Source organism: Aedes aegypti, chromosome 1 (assembly GCF_002204515.2).
Source record: "Aedes aegypti strain LVP_AGWG chromosome 1, AaegL5.0 Primary Assembly, whole genome shotgun sequence".
Taxonomy (NCBI): Eukaryota; Metazoa; Arthropoda; class Insecta; order Diptera; family Culicidae; genus Aedes; species Aedes aegypti.
Window position 1 is genome coordinate 184,771,500 of NC_035107.1, and position 17,027 is coordinate 184,788,526.

The 17,027-nt window shown below is 36.2% G+C and overlaps 1 protein-coding gene across 2 annotated transcripts in view; it reads right to left on the reverse strand.

The window, feature by feature from the left end:
- Positions 1-867: 867 nt before the first annotated feature.
- Positions 868-17,027, reverse strand: part of LOC5568344 (protein similar) — a 408,921-nt gene continuing 392,761 nt past the window's right edge. For both annotated transcript variants that reach the window (XM_021855001.1, XM_021854994.1), the window contains exons 11-12: positions 2,766-2,832; positions 868-2,579 (exon numbers count right to left, since the gene is read on the reverse strand). In XM_021855001.1, the coding sequence (XP_021710693.1) occupies positions 2,053-2,579; positions 2,766-2,832 (594 nt within the window). In that variant the 3' untranslated portion in view covers positions 868-2,052. The remainder of the gene's footprint in view (positions 2,580-2,765; positions 2,833-17,027) is intronic.

The following is a 17,027-nucleotide window of genomic DNA, read 5'->3' on the forward strand; positions in this document are numbered from 1 at the left end:
GTACCAGTAATGCGGTGGGGTGTACCGTAAACATAGTAAATTGGTCTGAATTTCCATGGTAGTTTCAAGAATGGGCGTAAACAGCTAAAATAGTTGTTTTTACCACAGATTTTTTTTCCCATGTACGAATTGAGGCATATTGTTCCGGCAACATTGCCCATTTATTTCATTAAACATAAAACACCTGGCAACTCTGCACTAGAGAAGAAAACAAACCAACTTTTGTAACAACAAAGTTGTAATAAAATTCGAGAAAGCGAGTCGGAATCAAAATTACACCCGTGTCTTTTTATTGGCTTTTTTCCAGTTTCCTCCGCGATATTCTATGGTGTTCGTCGATTTTTAGTTCAAGGTCCAACACATACACTATTCCCTATCTTAGTGTCAAGTCAATACCGTGCACCCCCGCTAATTTGAACGGTACCTCATGCAAACCATCGGGGTTCATTTTTAATTTGAACATCTAGTCACCCTAGAAACGTGTTTCTGGTAACCTCTTTCACTGTTTTGTTTTGATTCTGCGTTCCGTTTCACGGCGTTCCATTTCACTTTACTCCGTTCCATGAGCTAAATGACGTTTGAATAGGCCTATTCACATGACGTCTCAAATCAGCTGATCGGGAAGCACTTTGACATTACTTCTATGAAAATGACAGGCCCGTGTTAGCACCGGTCCTCCACCGATGTAAACAAATGCATAGACGGACCTGTCACATGAAAAGGCATATAATTTTTAATCTGAACGATGTGCAAATTAGCGGGGTACAGATTAAAAGGTGTTCAGATTAAATGTGGTCAAACCAACGGCGGTACCCGGTAGTCACTTTGGGGATGTGATATATCCTAGGCGAGTAAAAAAACAGTATATTTGCTTGCATTACGTAACTACTGGTTATAAATTTTGCTTTATTGTACTTATGCTAGTTCTGTTGTATACGTAAAACAAACACTACGTCTATTATACGGTTACATGTATACATATATAGGTAAGATATATTTCCATAAAAGTTTGGTTTTTATCATTATTTTCTTGTGTTGTAAATGTCCGCATGTATTCTGGTAGGTCTGTTGGTTGTCTCAATTGTATATGTTGGAAAGTTATGTTAGCATTTGGACAAAGTTTTTGTAAAGTTTAGTATTTTACTTTTTTCCAAACAAAAACTAAAATAAGACTGTGAATAATTGAAATTAGTATGCAGATTTAAAAGTTGGAAACATAAAAAAATGGAAATGGTCTGCATTTGTTTTCTAAATGTTAAGGCTACCAAACTTATTGTTGTTCTGGTTGGTTAATCTAAAAATATGCACGAAAGCTCAATGACAATTACATGCGTCACTAAATGCGATCCATTTATTTTGTGCTACTGATTGAAAATGTTGGTCAAGAAAGGAAGATATCTGAAATCGGTTGGATGTTTTGTGTTTGATCCCATACACCTTAGGGAACACTTGAGATTTACTGCTGTTGTCTTGTTGCTCAAATCTCTCTATCATTTATTCTGCCTACTTTAAAACTGTCATTGTACTTGGTTTTTATTCTTTAAACTAGGATGAATCTCTGCACCGACACCCAAAATATACGAAAAACAAACTATTATTGAGTAAACTAAAGGTTGTAAAATTAAACACACAAAATAAACTAAAATCTGTAAATAGTACCATCAACAACACAAATTAAACTACTACTGAAAAGATTTATAATAATTAACAATTAACCTCCCTTAAAAACTCTACTCGACCTTTTAACTTTGCCATTTCTATCACGCTGATGCTTTTCGTTACGTTACTCTTTGTTGTATAGATTTGTAGAAATTTATCGTTTTTTTCTGTACTACCTGAGCATTAAAATTCTTTTCTGTTTGTTCGCGCTAATTGCACATTGAAAGTTCAAAGGTGTCCGAAAAGATCGAGAAAAGTGTGTTTTGTTCAAGTACCCAAACTAAAATCGCAATTTTTCGAGAAACTAATCTTATGTAAAAAAAACTGTACTTATCAAGAAATCGGTTTCAATTGAAGCTGTGAATCATGTAAAACTTAAAATATAGCACACAATCAGATGAGATTATTTTGCAAAATCTCATTGACCGGGATGGTCATTTCGTAGTCCAATGGGCATGTTGTCAACTGTGTTCCGTTGTTGTCGACGACATCGTCATCTTCATCAGTACGCAAGCCGCTGATGGCCATGGCCGGGTCCAGCACCGAGAGCAGATTGCTACCGGTGTCGCATCCAGCGCCATCATGCGGATCATCAGCTATCATTCCCAGCTGAGCGGTCGGAGTGGTGGCCATGGACTTCGAGTAACGATCACCGTAGCCGGCAGCGACCGATAAACCGTAGTTCTGTGGAATCTTCTTCGGATCCAGCCCTTGCTTGATGGCACGCCAGATTTCCAAGTCCGAGGGTGTCAACAGGCTCGGCGAAACGGTCATCATGAAATCATCATTGCCACGACCCTTCGGGGCGATATTCTCGGTTTGGATGGTGAGCTGACCGGTGGATGTCGCCGCGGTGGTAGTGCTGCCCAGCATCGGATTGGCCAAAATGGGGATGCGATCTTCGTCTTCATCGTCGGTCACTATTTGGGGAAAAAGGCAAATGGAAAAAATGGTATGGGAAATGCGGTTTTTAAGGAATTGCACTATTAAGTGACACAGTCACAAGCATTTGGTGATGCAGGTCATTCGAACTGACCACTTGTCGGTTGCATATATTTCTAAGTTAATTATTTGGGAAAAATATTAAAATGTTTAACGATACTCACATTCATTCGGATCGTACATCGGTTGGTCCTCTACAATCATTTCCGGTGAAAATTTGGGAATGTTGATCTGTGAAGATACAAAAATATGTTATTCATCGTGAGCTTGTGCATATATTGCATGGAATTAGTATAGGTATTCCTGAAGATCACTCTAGCTTACGAAGCTTCATCTAGTTTTCCTCAGACAGAGCCTTTTCTTTTCAATTGGTTTTGGTTTATTGTTCTAATCGTGTTTTGTATCGGATTGTTTTAGGATGAACCAAGCATATAAATTTACTTTTAAATTTTAATGAATTTTAAACACGGAAATCTTCGAGAATAGGTGTTACGCGATGAAAAAAGGTTGGCACTTTTAGATCGTGTCATTAGCAGATTTCAACGATTTTTGTCTAAAATTTTATTCTACATTTGCTCCAATGTTTGAACATTAGATATTCTATGGAACCATTAGTGCTATAGCTAGCCTATATTAGTACAGCATACAACATGGCCGGCCTTAAAATTTGTTTGAAGATCAAAAGCTTTTTCTTAAGACAAAGTTTTGATTTTCTGTAAATAATTGGATACAGACATTTTATTTATTTGTTACATCTGGCTTGGATGACCTCAATACGATTTTTGAAAGTTAAATTTTTACCTAGCATGAGCCCTTGCTACTTAACTTCATCTGATCAATTTATTGAAACAAAAGATATTATAGTACAAGATAGAGATTGTCGCTGTCGTCGCTGTCCGCAACATGTCGGGGCGATAACTGTCAAATGGTTTGTACTTTCACGCTAAACTTGCTCCGCTCAAAAATGATTGCCGAGAGCACATTTTTATTTTGCTTCTGAACATCATGAACATGCCTCTGAAAAATTCCAATTTGTTTTTTTTTTCTGTTCGACTTGCCGAAGCACTTCCCTACTTGGGGAAAAAACCATCGACCCCCGGCTTTTTTCCAGAAAAAAATCCCGAAAAACTTCTCATCCTACCAATGGCCAACTGTTTGCTGCCGATCGGGAGATGACTGATGATTTCTGTTTCCTTCGATCCGCACACAACTTGTTGGTCATTGGCAACTCACAGAATGAGTGCGACTTATACACAATATTCACTCATTCAGCCAGTTCTGCATTGGTTGCCTCATTCTGTGAAGTTCGAACACATGCGCTGCGTGGATCTTGTTCAGCCTGTCTGAAAAAGAATAGCAAAACACGGGGCAGCTCCGCTGCCGCCATAAGGATCAAAATATGTAGAATCCAAATGTTTACACTGCCACTGCTGCGCGCCGTTTTCAAAAACACAAATCGTCACAAAAATAGCAATATAAAGAGTTTATTTGTATTCTTTCTATAAATAAATTGTATACCAAGTAATTAAAACTAATATTAAATGCATATTTCCAACAACGATTGAGATTTGTGTCGTAAACAGGAGCGTGAGCGGAGTTTCAAAGTAATTGCTGTAAAGTAACAAAATGTTTGGCCTTAACTCATTCGCGTTTGAATTTGACAGTTATGTACCCACCAGATGCAAGGATGGTTCGGCAAGTCAAACAATGGGAACACTAGCGACAATCTCCATCTTGTACTATAATATATTTTGTTTCAACCATTAGGAAACCTTTACATTGCTCAAATTCGTAAGAGCGTGATAAATTTAGTTGATTAGAATATTCGTGAGCCTCCATTCAGCGCAGCACACTAGGATTCTTATGAGCTGAGAGACGGTTTGGTGGGAGGTTCGTCAGTACATTTATGTGCTCCTGAGAAATATGTAACTCTAAATACTAGTCGTAATGTCATGTGGCATCCCCAAAAATATCTTTCAAATATTCTTAGAGAAATATCTTGTAAGAATAACAATCTTATTTCTTGGTTCATATTAGGTTTTTTTTTGTTATCTTGATTTCTAAAGTACCTATTTTTAAGGCACTCAGTCGCTACCAGCCCTATTGAGGAAGAAACTAATAATTTCCGTACTGTCGTGAATCGCAAGGTAGTCCCATACGTAAAAAGTGGGAATTAAAATACAGTACTGAGAAGTTTTTGCGCGTTTTGGCTAATTTACCAGAAAAAGTCGTGCTGCATTAGTAGTGCAATCGAAACGTCATTGGAAGATATGTTGAAAACTGATATCAACTCAATTTGAAAAGTGATTCATGTGCAAAGGTAATATTACCGAGTCTAGAAACTACCAATCTAATTTTCAAACTAACTAACAAAGTTTCTTGGTAAATAATTCATGATGGAAACTCCTTTGAATATTACGCTGGATTTCTTCAACAATTCGGCAAACATTTTTAGTGTTTCCGACAATTATTTTTTCATAAATTCTCCAAGCTGTAGCTGTAAACACGCAGCTATTCAGAAAGACCAAGCTGAGGGTCGTGGGTTCCAATCCCGCTGGTCGAGGGTCTCTTCGTAAAGGAAATTTTCGTGACTTCCCTGGGCACAGTGCTGTTAAATATCACGAATATCACGTGACTTTGACAATTGAATATTGCTTATATCAAAAATGTTTTTCCCGGTGACCTTTTCCGAATTACTATCGGTTGGCCAAACTTGCTGATACGATATTTCACATGGCAAAATGCTATAAGCATTTTAAATTTTCCAATTTTTTTTTACATTTAACAGCACTGCCTGGTCATAGAGTATCTTCGTACCTGCCACACGATGTACACGTGCAAAACTGGTTAATTGGGGAAGAAAGCTCTCAGCTAACAACTGTGGAAGTTCTCATAAAAATGCATGAAAAGAAGAAGAAAAAAACATGAAAAAATATATTTTTATGAATCATGGGAAATATGATCTAATCATTTTCTAGGAATTCATCAAGGTACATCTTGCAGAAATTTTTACGACAATTTAGCCAAGAACTTCTAGCCTCGGGAATTCTGTAGGAATTGCTCAACATATCATCATCTGCTTCTTCAAGGAATGCCTTTAAAAATCAAAAGCATCATCAGTCATCGCCAGCAGCACTATGCCAGTGCTGCGTATAACAAGGACCTGGGAGGGAGACACCAATACTACACACGAAATAAAAAACAAACTTCAAGATATTTCCAGCTCACCAACGACAATCAAGGCAGGCTTAATGAAAATCGCTAGTTTGGTTTTGGTGTGTACCTTCGATCTTTCCGGACAAACTTAGAAATTGGGCCATATTTCTCTTAATCATTTAATTAATAAGTAGGACTTGTTCTACCTGTCCTACTTACTTCCCGCGCCACTGACTGTCACGTAAAGGGTAGAAGAAGGAGAGTTCCTTGAACGTTTTGAAAGTGGAAATTGTGGGACTATTCTCTTAAGTTCGAGACAGTCGAATAAAGACATTGATGAAGAGTTCAACAAAAACCACAAATTCCCAAAAATATCGTCAAGAATACTTCATAGATCAAATATGTTACCAGGGATCCGCTAAGGGTAATGCAAACAACTCACAATGAAACTATTCGAAGATAATGCCAACGTGTTCCAAAAGGAATTTTTCAAATAAACTGGCAAGAAGATGAAACTCTACCAAAGATCACACTGGAATTTAGTTGTGAATTTTTGGCGAATAGCACACTCAAGCGAAATATGGCATCAGCTAGTATGATAATCCGACAGTAATTCAGAATCGGTCTTCGAAACAAACATTTTACATGAGTTTCCACGGGGAAGAAAGTTATTAGCAATATTCAATTATTATAGTCACGTGATATTCAACAGTTGTTTGGTTCTACTGATTTTTACTCTTGAAGATTTGATGTTTGTTTGATGATGATGTTTGATGTTTTATAAGGTCGACTCTTCAATTCCGAACTGACGATGTTTTGGAAACACTGGTATACATCATACCAAAAATGCATCGGTTGTACAAAAAAAATAGTTCAGTTTCTCATAACTGCAAGTTATCGAACGGAAAATACCTCCTGTATACTAATATCTACTTTGACTTGCATCTATCTCTTTTAACTCTCAATCAATCATCATTTAGAACGACCATTCAGTCGTCAAATAGCCCGTCAAATCCGGTGATTTTCCTTTATTCTGGCATACAGCAAATAGTGCAGAACGGCACCGCCGTCACCGAAAATCGATACATTCCGGTCCACGTGACGTCAGATGCCGAGAGATCACGTGCACTCTTCTTCGACATCATCTATCCGAATGCTGCTCACCACCCACGTCACGCATTTACTAGTGGTTGTGTGCAACAGCAAAGGGATGTGAGATTTTCCATGGCGTTTGATTCTCAACTTTAGTCGTTGTTGGGTTCTGGTGGAAAATCACAACCAACCAAAAGGAGAAAGTGTGTTCACTGCTCTACATTGTAAAAGTGCATTCTGCGCTGGACCGAGAAGATGAATCGGAGCTGGCTAGAGGTAGAAGTAGTAGGTAGGCTAGTAGTAGTGGAAAAGTAATCAATGGAGATGTCTCATACCAAATACTACCCGTACCAGAAACTCACTGTCTATCGAGGCTTGTGTTAAGCAGATGCCATCACATGACTGGCGATGCTGAGATAGAACTGTGCATCTTTCCTATATGCCTATTAGCTACTATTTTTATGCATTCCTGGAAGACGTAACACTGCTTGGCCACGTGGAGAGAGATATTTTTACTTTCTTTTCGAGTTGAGTAGAGTTCATACTTTAAAATTGATGCATTTTACGATGCAGCTCTTATATAAAAGTATAAATGGCCTATGTTGGAATTAGTTATTTACTAATCACACGAAGAAGAATTTTTCGTACAGCGCATGTTAACAAAACAACTATGGTAGTAAACTCTCAGATTATGTCAATAGTATTATGAAAGTTTCCTATACTTCCCAGACTTGCAGTGCAAAGACCTTATGCCTGCTGTCTAAGTAATTTTTGAAGGTTTAAAGTTGGATATTTTTGACTAGTGCTTGATAGTTTTTATGTTTCGACCAGTGCTTGATCGTTTTTAATTGTTTTTATCACTTTTGATCGTGTTTGGATGTTTATGACCGTCGGTCGATTGATCGGTCTCAACAGTTTTTAATCATCGCCATGCCGTTTTAAATTATATATTGAAAGTTTTAAGTAGTGTTTGACCGTCTTTCGATTACAGGGTGTCCATTGAAAATCAAATGTACAATTCCAGGATTTCTAAAAATTAGCAGCAGATGACAAAAGGATTCTGCGACATGACTTTTTTTATTTTCATTCAAAGTGGTCAAATTTGGATAGACAACACAATTTTTAGGTTTTCAAATGTTTTATTGGATATACACGGACTTGGTTTTGACCCTTTCAAAAATCGACCTCAGCTGAAATCGGATTTTTAGTTTCTATTCACATTTCATATACTTAAGTTTATAATTTCCAATAAAATAAGTGATAGTCTGATCATTTATCGTATCGGCAATGATAAATATTTTTTTCAGATTTTTATTGTACTTACTTTATGACCCACCACAAATTACATACAACAAAGTCGCTCCAAAATACCGCAATTTGTGCACAACTTATTTATAAGAAGAGCTTCCAGAAATGTAACACCGTAAACAAAAAGGTAGCGAAAAAAATCACTCAAAATTCAAAATCTAATGATAAGTAAAATAATTAAACGTGTGAAAATCAGATTTTTGTCTGCATTAGTCTCGAAATGGCAGTATGGTAAAGTTGTGCTTATACTTTCTGGGTCACCCTATATGTGCGCTCAAAACGATTTCAATCTTGAGAGAAATAAAAATAATATAAACTATTTGTGAAAATATCTAAAAGACTGCCCATCCCAAAGAATCCATAGAGAATTCAGTTCAGAGAGATTTTGGAATTATATGACCAAATTTCTGATCTGTGCAGCTAAAAAAGTTCAATAACCAACCCATTTCTTTCTAAGAAAGGCTCGTCAAGAATCTCGTTAGGAGCTAAACAAAAATCTGTAATGCTATACATTTATCCATTGAAGCTCTTGCAAGAAATGTGTTTGGAATGGTTGGAAGTATCCGCTGTAAATCTAAAGAATTCTTGACAGGGGCCTCATAAGTAAGAGTTTTGTCAAAGATCAGGGACTAGTCAAACTAGTAATCTATACAAGGCTCCACCGAGAATCAGTATCATCACTTATCGCACTTATCGCATCCTCCAAATTCCTAATGAATTTAACGAATTCTCCAGGAACTCAGTCCAGGAAGTCAGCAGATCTCCCAAGAAATTTTTCCGATATATATTTTGTTTTGGTTTACGCCAACCTCTGCAAATCTACTAAGAATTTAAAGAAAAATCAGTCAAGAATTCTTTCAAAAACTCATTAAAATCATCATATGCAAATATATCACTACCTTGCCAGTGGTGGTTCAAAGAACTTTCAAGAAACTGGTCAATTACCACCTTGATTCCATTAGGATTCCTGCAAAGATTTCATTAAAAGTACGAGTTGTTAACGTTAGGCAGTCGGGCGCCTCCAAAAAAAATCTAGTTTCGCTTAAGGTGAAACATCTTGAAATCCAAAGATGGCTGCCAGAATTCCAGACTTGTGCCTCTACTCACGTTTTCAAGGGCACTAAACTTGAGAAATACTAGGCATACGTTCCTGATCTTATCTTAAGCTTTCTGCCATTGCACAAAGTCAAAATAAAAAGTGCCCTGTGGTTGGATGCTTCCTTCGCGAGATTAGTGTCGTTGAAGTTTTACTGCAATCTTAGAAGTTTGATTCCAAACTGTTTCACCTTAAAGTGCTTTAAATTCAAACAAACAGATATTCTTATGTTTGAAATACGTTCTATCCCGGTGCGTTTTCCTATTTCCCGTATTTCTTCCGGTCGTTTGTAATTCCTGAGATTTTCCGCTTTTCCCTGATGGATGACCAACGTCAGGCCGAACATGATCGTTTGGGTAGTTTTTGACCGTTTTTTATACGGATTGGGACCGTTTTTGATTAACTTGGACCAATTTTAACCTTCGTTTGATAATTTGATGATGATGAGTACTGTCATTTGATAATTTTACATAGTCTTTGGCAGCTTTTGACTATCGGCAGGCCGTTTTTTATCACATTTAAATCGTTTTTGATCGTTTATGGATGTTTTTGACTGTCGTTTGATTGTTTTTGGCAGTTTTCGACCATGGACATGCAATTTTTGATTATCTTTTGATCGTTTTGGGAGGTTTTGGGTAGTATTTGACCGTTTTTGATCGTTTCGGACCATTTTCATTCAGCTTTGAATGATACAAACTATTGTTTGATAATTTTTGGATGTTTTTGACCATTGTCAGGCCGTTTTTGATCATACAGTGGGATTCCGTTTTTGGCAACAAAGTTGAAATTTTCAATTGCCAAAAACGGAACCGAGCCAAAATCGAAGCCCATATCTTAAATTTTAAATTTTTAAATTTTCTTTTCCTAATTTTTTTTTCAACTATTGATTTTTAAAACGTCATTTTTATGGAATCATAAGGCATCGAGACTTCGGAAAGGTTCACTTCGAAGCATTTTTCCGTAGGGTTATACTATGCCATGAATCTATAGTCTCGTAATGTTAATTCTGGCAAGCATTTTACATACTTTTTTGGCCTCAACGTCTTCATTGATTTTTTAGAAGCTTTATGTACACTTTTGAAAAAGTGGGCCATGTAAATTCAATAATCGCATAAGTGACCTTTATTCAAGAACTGGACATATTCTTAAAGCTATGTAAGAAAACAAAAAAATAATAATTTTGTTTTGCTTTCTTACAATGTACCGTTTTGATTCATATTACGGACAGCTTCGAATTCCGGACACACTACTTTGTATGGGAAACATTTCACACGAAATGTTTCAATTTTTGCCGTTCAAAAAATTTCCATTTCAAGGCTCGTTTTAAAAAGCATTTTCCATAGATATGGAAATGTATAATGTCCAACTTCCTTAGGCGTCTTTCTAGTGGTTTAACGATTTCATTTGATGATTTGACTTTTCTATTTATGATTTTTTTGACCTATCCGCAATTCGAATCGAAGTGTCCGGAATATGAGACAAAAATAAGGAAGCGTCCGGAATCAGAATCATGTAAAGTCCACACATTTCTATTTATTTGAAATCATTCATGTTTCGGAATCGAAATCTTCTCTCACCATTCGAAAGTTAATGGGTTTGAAGGTTCGATATCGTGGAGGAATCATACATAGTGATTTATTTTACATGCTTTTTTTGTGAGTTATACTTCACTGAAGCCTTAAGTGTCCGTAATATGAATCAACACGGTATTTCTGTAACAAAAGCGCTGGGTGTTGCAAAACGGCATGTGCTCTTTTTAATTTGATGAACATTTCAAATCATTTAACTTTTGTACTTTAGTTTAAAATTTGACAAAATTCGATAAGTTTAGAATTGCATTTTCATTTTATGTTTCTGATATTTGATAATGAATGATTGACTACAGTCAAAAGGGCATACATAAACATAAGATGATCCCTAAATGCGACTTGTAATTTTGTAGAATTTAATGTTTACTTGAAATAAGTTTCAATTGAGCTTGATATACGGTATATGTTTTACACCTACCTACGGAAATATGCAGGATCTTGTTATGAAACCTCAAGAACCTGATAGGAATCTTCAGGTTCTCATGAGGAATCTACATAAAAAAACTATATGGCTCTTAAGCATCTTGCCAGGAATTCGTAGGATCCCGTCCCGTAGGATCTTGCTAAGGATTTTACTAAGAATTAACATCTTGGGATTCCGCTGCGATATTGCTGAAAATCTTTAAGCAATTTTCAAAAGTTTTTTTTTTATTATTAGGCTACCACTAGCACTCTTCAAATTCCTCTGAAAACTTTTCAAAATCCTCAAGATTTCACTAGAAATACTCAAAATACCACTGGTAATTCACATTATCCTACTTAAATCTTACAGGACGCCCTAGAAATCTTAAGAGTTTAATAGGAATCACCAGATTTTTGATACAATCTCCCATAATCAATTATACATTCTCAGGATCCCACAAGAAATCCTCATTGTTCACTTGGAATCTGCAGATATCCTCATGAAACCGTTTTTTTTCGCGAAGTCCCCTAAGGACCAAGAATCCCCTAAGGATTCTCCAGGGTACAGTTAGGAAACTCATAGACCCTGCTCGTAAGGAACAATTCGATTATGTTGAGACCCGTTTCCTTGATTAACAATCTTGTATAGAATTCTGGATCGTCTCGTAACAAATCTAACGCCTTACAGAGCCTATAACAAAGAGGGAACGTAGCTTTAAATAGTTGACGCAGAAAGATCAATATATACGCCAAAAATAGAGCATGCCAAAAACGGAATCCCACTGTAATTTGATTGTTTTGGGTAATTTTTGACCGTTGATAATGGTCCAAATATTAATGGGTTTTGATCATTCCGACTAACGTTTGATAGTTTTTGGATGTTTTTGACAGTTTCTTGATCTATTTTGATAATTTTTCCACCGTTTTTGGCAGCCTTTGACCATTGACAAGCCATTTTTGGCTGTTTTTCATCACGACCATCTGTCATGAAACGGCCTACTTTCCTGCACTGAATTATGTAGTGCGGTAATAGTCATTACGCAACGCTCACTTATAACGCAACTATTTTGAGTTGCGTAATGAATCATTACACAACAATGTTTCAGAAATTGTAAAATAATAATGAATGCATTTCGATGTGATTTCTGATTACCTCAAGTGGTCTTTTATGAAATTGCAAGAAAAATGTACGAACTTGTTGCAGAACTCGATTTTAACAGCACTCGTCGTAATTATTCAACTCGGCAAGCCTCGTTGGATAAATGTACGACTCATGCTGTAAAAATTATCATTCCGCAACTTGTTACGTAAACTACTAATTCTTGATCGATTTTAATCGTGTTTGATTGTGTTTGAATGTTTTTGACCGTAGTTTGATAGTTTTTGATCATCATCATGCCGTTTATGATCATCTGTCGAACGTTTTGAGATACTTATTGATGGTTTTTGGAAGTTTAACTGTCTTTTAATCGGTCTTGAATGTTTTACGTTTTTACTCGTTTTTGGCAGTTTTCGTCCATCGTCAAGCCGATTTTGACCATATTTTGATCGTTTGTTATTAATTGGTTTAAATCGGTTTATAGATTTTTGATGTTTTTGACCAACGTTTGGTTTATTTGCTACATAACTTCCAATTTCATAGAAATCGATTGAGATTTTAAAAAGTTATGGCTATATGTTAGTTTTAGACGTGATAATACCTACTTTCGGTCGAACTTCCATTGTATGCAAATTTCATTAGATTTTTTGTAAGGGCGTTGCTAGGCCTATCATGAGGATGTTTTTTTATTACTTTATTAGTGGCCACAGGCTGGTTCGCCACCAAGTATTAGGATGATTTTACACCTGTGCCTAATCGTTTTTGCATAAATATTTGGAAACCAATTTTGGCCCACAGTGTGGCAAAAGTTTGAGCTGTATATTATGTAACAAAAAAACTTGCAAATTGTCTAAAATATATATGATTTTTAAATTTAGTGAATTAGGCATATAATTTAAATTGTTCAAAAAAAGTCACCAAAATTTCATGTTTATTGGAAAACTGCTATTTTGGCTACATAACAGTTATCCCGATTTTTAGTAAATTTGTGATTAAAATTTGGTGTGTATTTTCTGCAAACAACAGTTTATGGCTTGTAGACGTATTCCTGTCATAAAAATCGATAATTTGTGTTTAAGTCAGGGAACTTTTGTTTCGACGTTTCGAATTAAAATAGTGCAAATATTTGGTCATAAGCCCTTTTGCATAGGGTAAGGGGTGATAAAATTAACACCTTAAGGATATCACCATGTCTCTGACAAAAAAAAACTAGGAATCTGTGTAGTTTTATCGCAAAAAAAAACAATGCAATTGTTCAGTATGGTCACGATCACAGGGTTTGACGGTGGCAAAGTAGAAGGTGCACCATAATAATATCCGTCTGTGAAACATATCACCTTCCCAATACTTTGGCACACCTCCAACGGTTCATGATTTATCATGAAACGGCTGCTTTCAGGCGGAGGATCTGTTAATTTGTTTCGGCATATTATCAGGTTCTCTTCGAACGGAGGGACTGCCAGGGCTCAGTAGTTGCTTATAAACCAGTGCTGGTTGTTGATGGTTCAGTTCGTTTACACGAGCTGTAGCATCGTTTGTACTAATCAGTAATGGTGGTTAAGTTTCGAAGCCAACGTATGATTGGACGTGAAATTGGAAATGATTGTGATAGTTTTGTTAAAAATATATGTATACTAATGATGTGAATCCTACTAATTTAATAATGGCCATAATACATTTTGCAATCATTTCTCTGAATATAAACTCTATTGCCTAGTTCTTCACACATGCATGATAAAAGTGTTTATAATGACAGCGAGTACAGAAGAATGGATCGAAGTGATTTTTTACTGTAACTTTCTTGATCGTAGTGCAAAATCGTAGTTTGAATAGTAATAATTCTACAGCAACAAAATTAATGAAAAACTTAAATTGAATATCTTTTAATTACTTAGTAATGATAACAGATGGTAAATGGTAATAACAATGATTTTATATGAAAATTGTGTGATGTGAAGTGATATAATGGAAGGTGATAGTGAAAAGTGATATAATAGAAAGTATATCTGAAATTTATTACGAAAATTGATGAGTGATCGGTGATATACGCGATAGTGTCAAAAATAAAAGTGTCGATAGTGAGTGATGAAATGAAATGGGGAATGAGGACCTTTTAATAAAACTATTTCATTCTTCACTTTAACCACTCTAGAAGCATTTTAGGCCTAATCATACTTTGATAGTAGTCTGAACTACTAGACTGCAAAATTACGGTAAGGGCTGATTGCTGCTAGGGTTCACAGTGACCATTTGAGCAACATTGCTTAGGAACGTCTGTGTGATGAACGCAAAAGAGGCTAATAAAAGCAAATGTTGGGAAGGAGCTTAGGGCTGATTAAAAGTGCCAGTACTACCCCTATCGCTACTGAAGATGCAATTGTTCATGTTACTTGAACTATGTGGGTAAAATGAACAACTCTTGGTGGTAAAATGAACATCATGCCAAATACGTCAGCAAAACACATATTTTTGAAAATTTTCATTGCATCACCGAAAATAATGATTGTAACTCATTCAAAAAAAAAAAAACCTGAAGGTATAAGATTTGACATCATATCATAACGACATCCACCTCACTGAAAAACCTCAAGACCTTAGAGCTAAAAGTTATGCCAGGTCGTATTTTCAAACGTGCTTTTTTAAATCTTAATTTTCGTTGATATATTCCTTTCAATTACCCTTCGTATCAACTTGAGCGCTCTAATTTATGGTAAATCGTACATGCGAGATAAAACTGATTGAAATTGTTTTTTTTCTCTGTACAAGGCACGGTAATCACTTTACCACCACTCACCCTAATTGTAGCCAGTATGTTGAAGGGTTACTGCCAGGTATTTATTTATTTTAATCTGTTTATTCAACTAAGGTCTAATTTTTGCCCAACTTCACTCTATAACGCTAAATAATACCCAATGTTCTAAAAAAGGAAAAAAGTGCTATGACTATGATTGTAGCAAAACTCAAAAATTTCTGGCTTTTGTCAAAGCAAAGTATGCTGTTTTGCCCAAGAAAAATAAAAAAAATCCTTGACTGAATGGGTTCAAGAAATTTCCTACAGAGAGCCCCCTTTGTAATAACATTTCTTCAATACTGTATACTGCGATCAAAAATATGTTATTTTCTGGACCATTTCTGGGAAGAAATCATCAAGCAGCTATTAGTTTTCGGAATATATCACTTTCTTAATATTGTACACCGTGGTCAGTAGCTAACCAGCATTTCATACTATGGGTCAAATTCAGGAATTGCAATGAAAAAACAAGACAGTTCATTATAATCTCAAAAAACTGTATCGTCTGTTCAATACGCTATCGTCTGTTCAATACACTACGTATGGTCAGTCTAGCTCTAGAGAACCGCCGCACTTATGGTTTGTTGAACCTACTTTTGACTGTCAAAAAACATTTTGAATCTACGCTGCGTCGTCACGCTTACACTTTCTATCCTCGATGAAAGCGAAAGCTACGCCCACGATATGAGTGCACTAATGTGCAATGAAATACACGTGCAGTCGCCAAGAATTGGCTTTGTTTGTGCCAAGAGTTTCATAAAAAAAGAATACCTATATATAAAACATGGATTCCGTACGTTGCGTCCTGTGATCATTATTCGAAGGAGGAGCTCTCCCGCTCTATAAAGAACAATTTATGTGACACCGATGTTTGTGTTGTGCTTGTTTTTTTTTAAATTCAAATTTATTTTTGCTCCAACTATGTTGACAACTTCACAGGGCACAAACAATTCGGTGGTGCTGTGCTCTTGTTGCCGTGCGGTGCCGCAACACTGAATCATAAGGATAGAACCAACGAAGAATCTCTCGAGGCATTGTTGTGCAAGATGGGCGGGAAATTTGGATGAATGAAATCGTAAACGATGGCGTATACCACCAAATGGTCTGATGGTTTCTTGCCGGGCAAAAATAGAATGTCAGGCGGTTTTTGATTGCGGTAATGAAGATGAAGAATTCGTCATGTAACAATACGATCTTATTAGTTTAATGGAGATGCCTGATGGCTGTTGTTTTCGGGGCAACCAGTCGTCACCTAAGCTTGATTTAACATGTGATACAGCCGGGACGCGTTCTACTTCGAGCTAGAGCATCCTTCATCGGAAGATTTATTACTGTTGAAATCTTGTTTTATTTCAAGACAAACTACCGATGTACGGTTGTGTCACAGACAAATAGAGAGTACAGTTAAAAAGTTCAATAGAAAATATGCAACTAAAACTCCAGCGACTCTTTCAGGTGTTCATCCTACTACAGTTAAAAAAAACAACCCTTGGAAGAAATTCTTAGACAGGAAATTTCTGGGAAACTCCAGCATGATTCCTGAATATTCTTCACAAACATCCCGATGCAATTCCTCAACAATTCATCAAAAGATTCCTGTATGAATTCTTACAAAATTTATTTGAAGAAAACCTCCAAAAACTCCTTCGAACATTTCTCGTGAAATTCACCCAGGGATTCTTTTAGAGATTTTTTTTACTAATTATCTCAGAGGTTCGTCCAGAGGTTTCTTCAGGTATCATCACCTCAAGCAATTTAAGCCTCAAATAGTTTCTCATAAATCATCCCCAGAACATTCTCCAAGAGTTTATTCATAAGCTCCAGCGCTCATTTCTTTAAAATTTATTTATTATTTATGTTATTAATAATGAATATTGCTTCAGAAGTTTTACA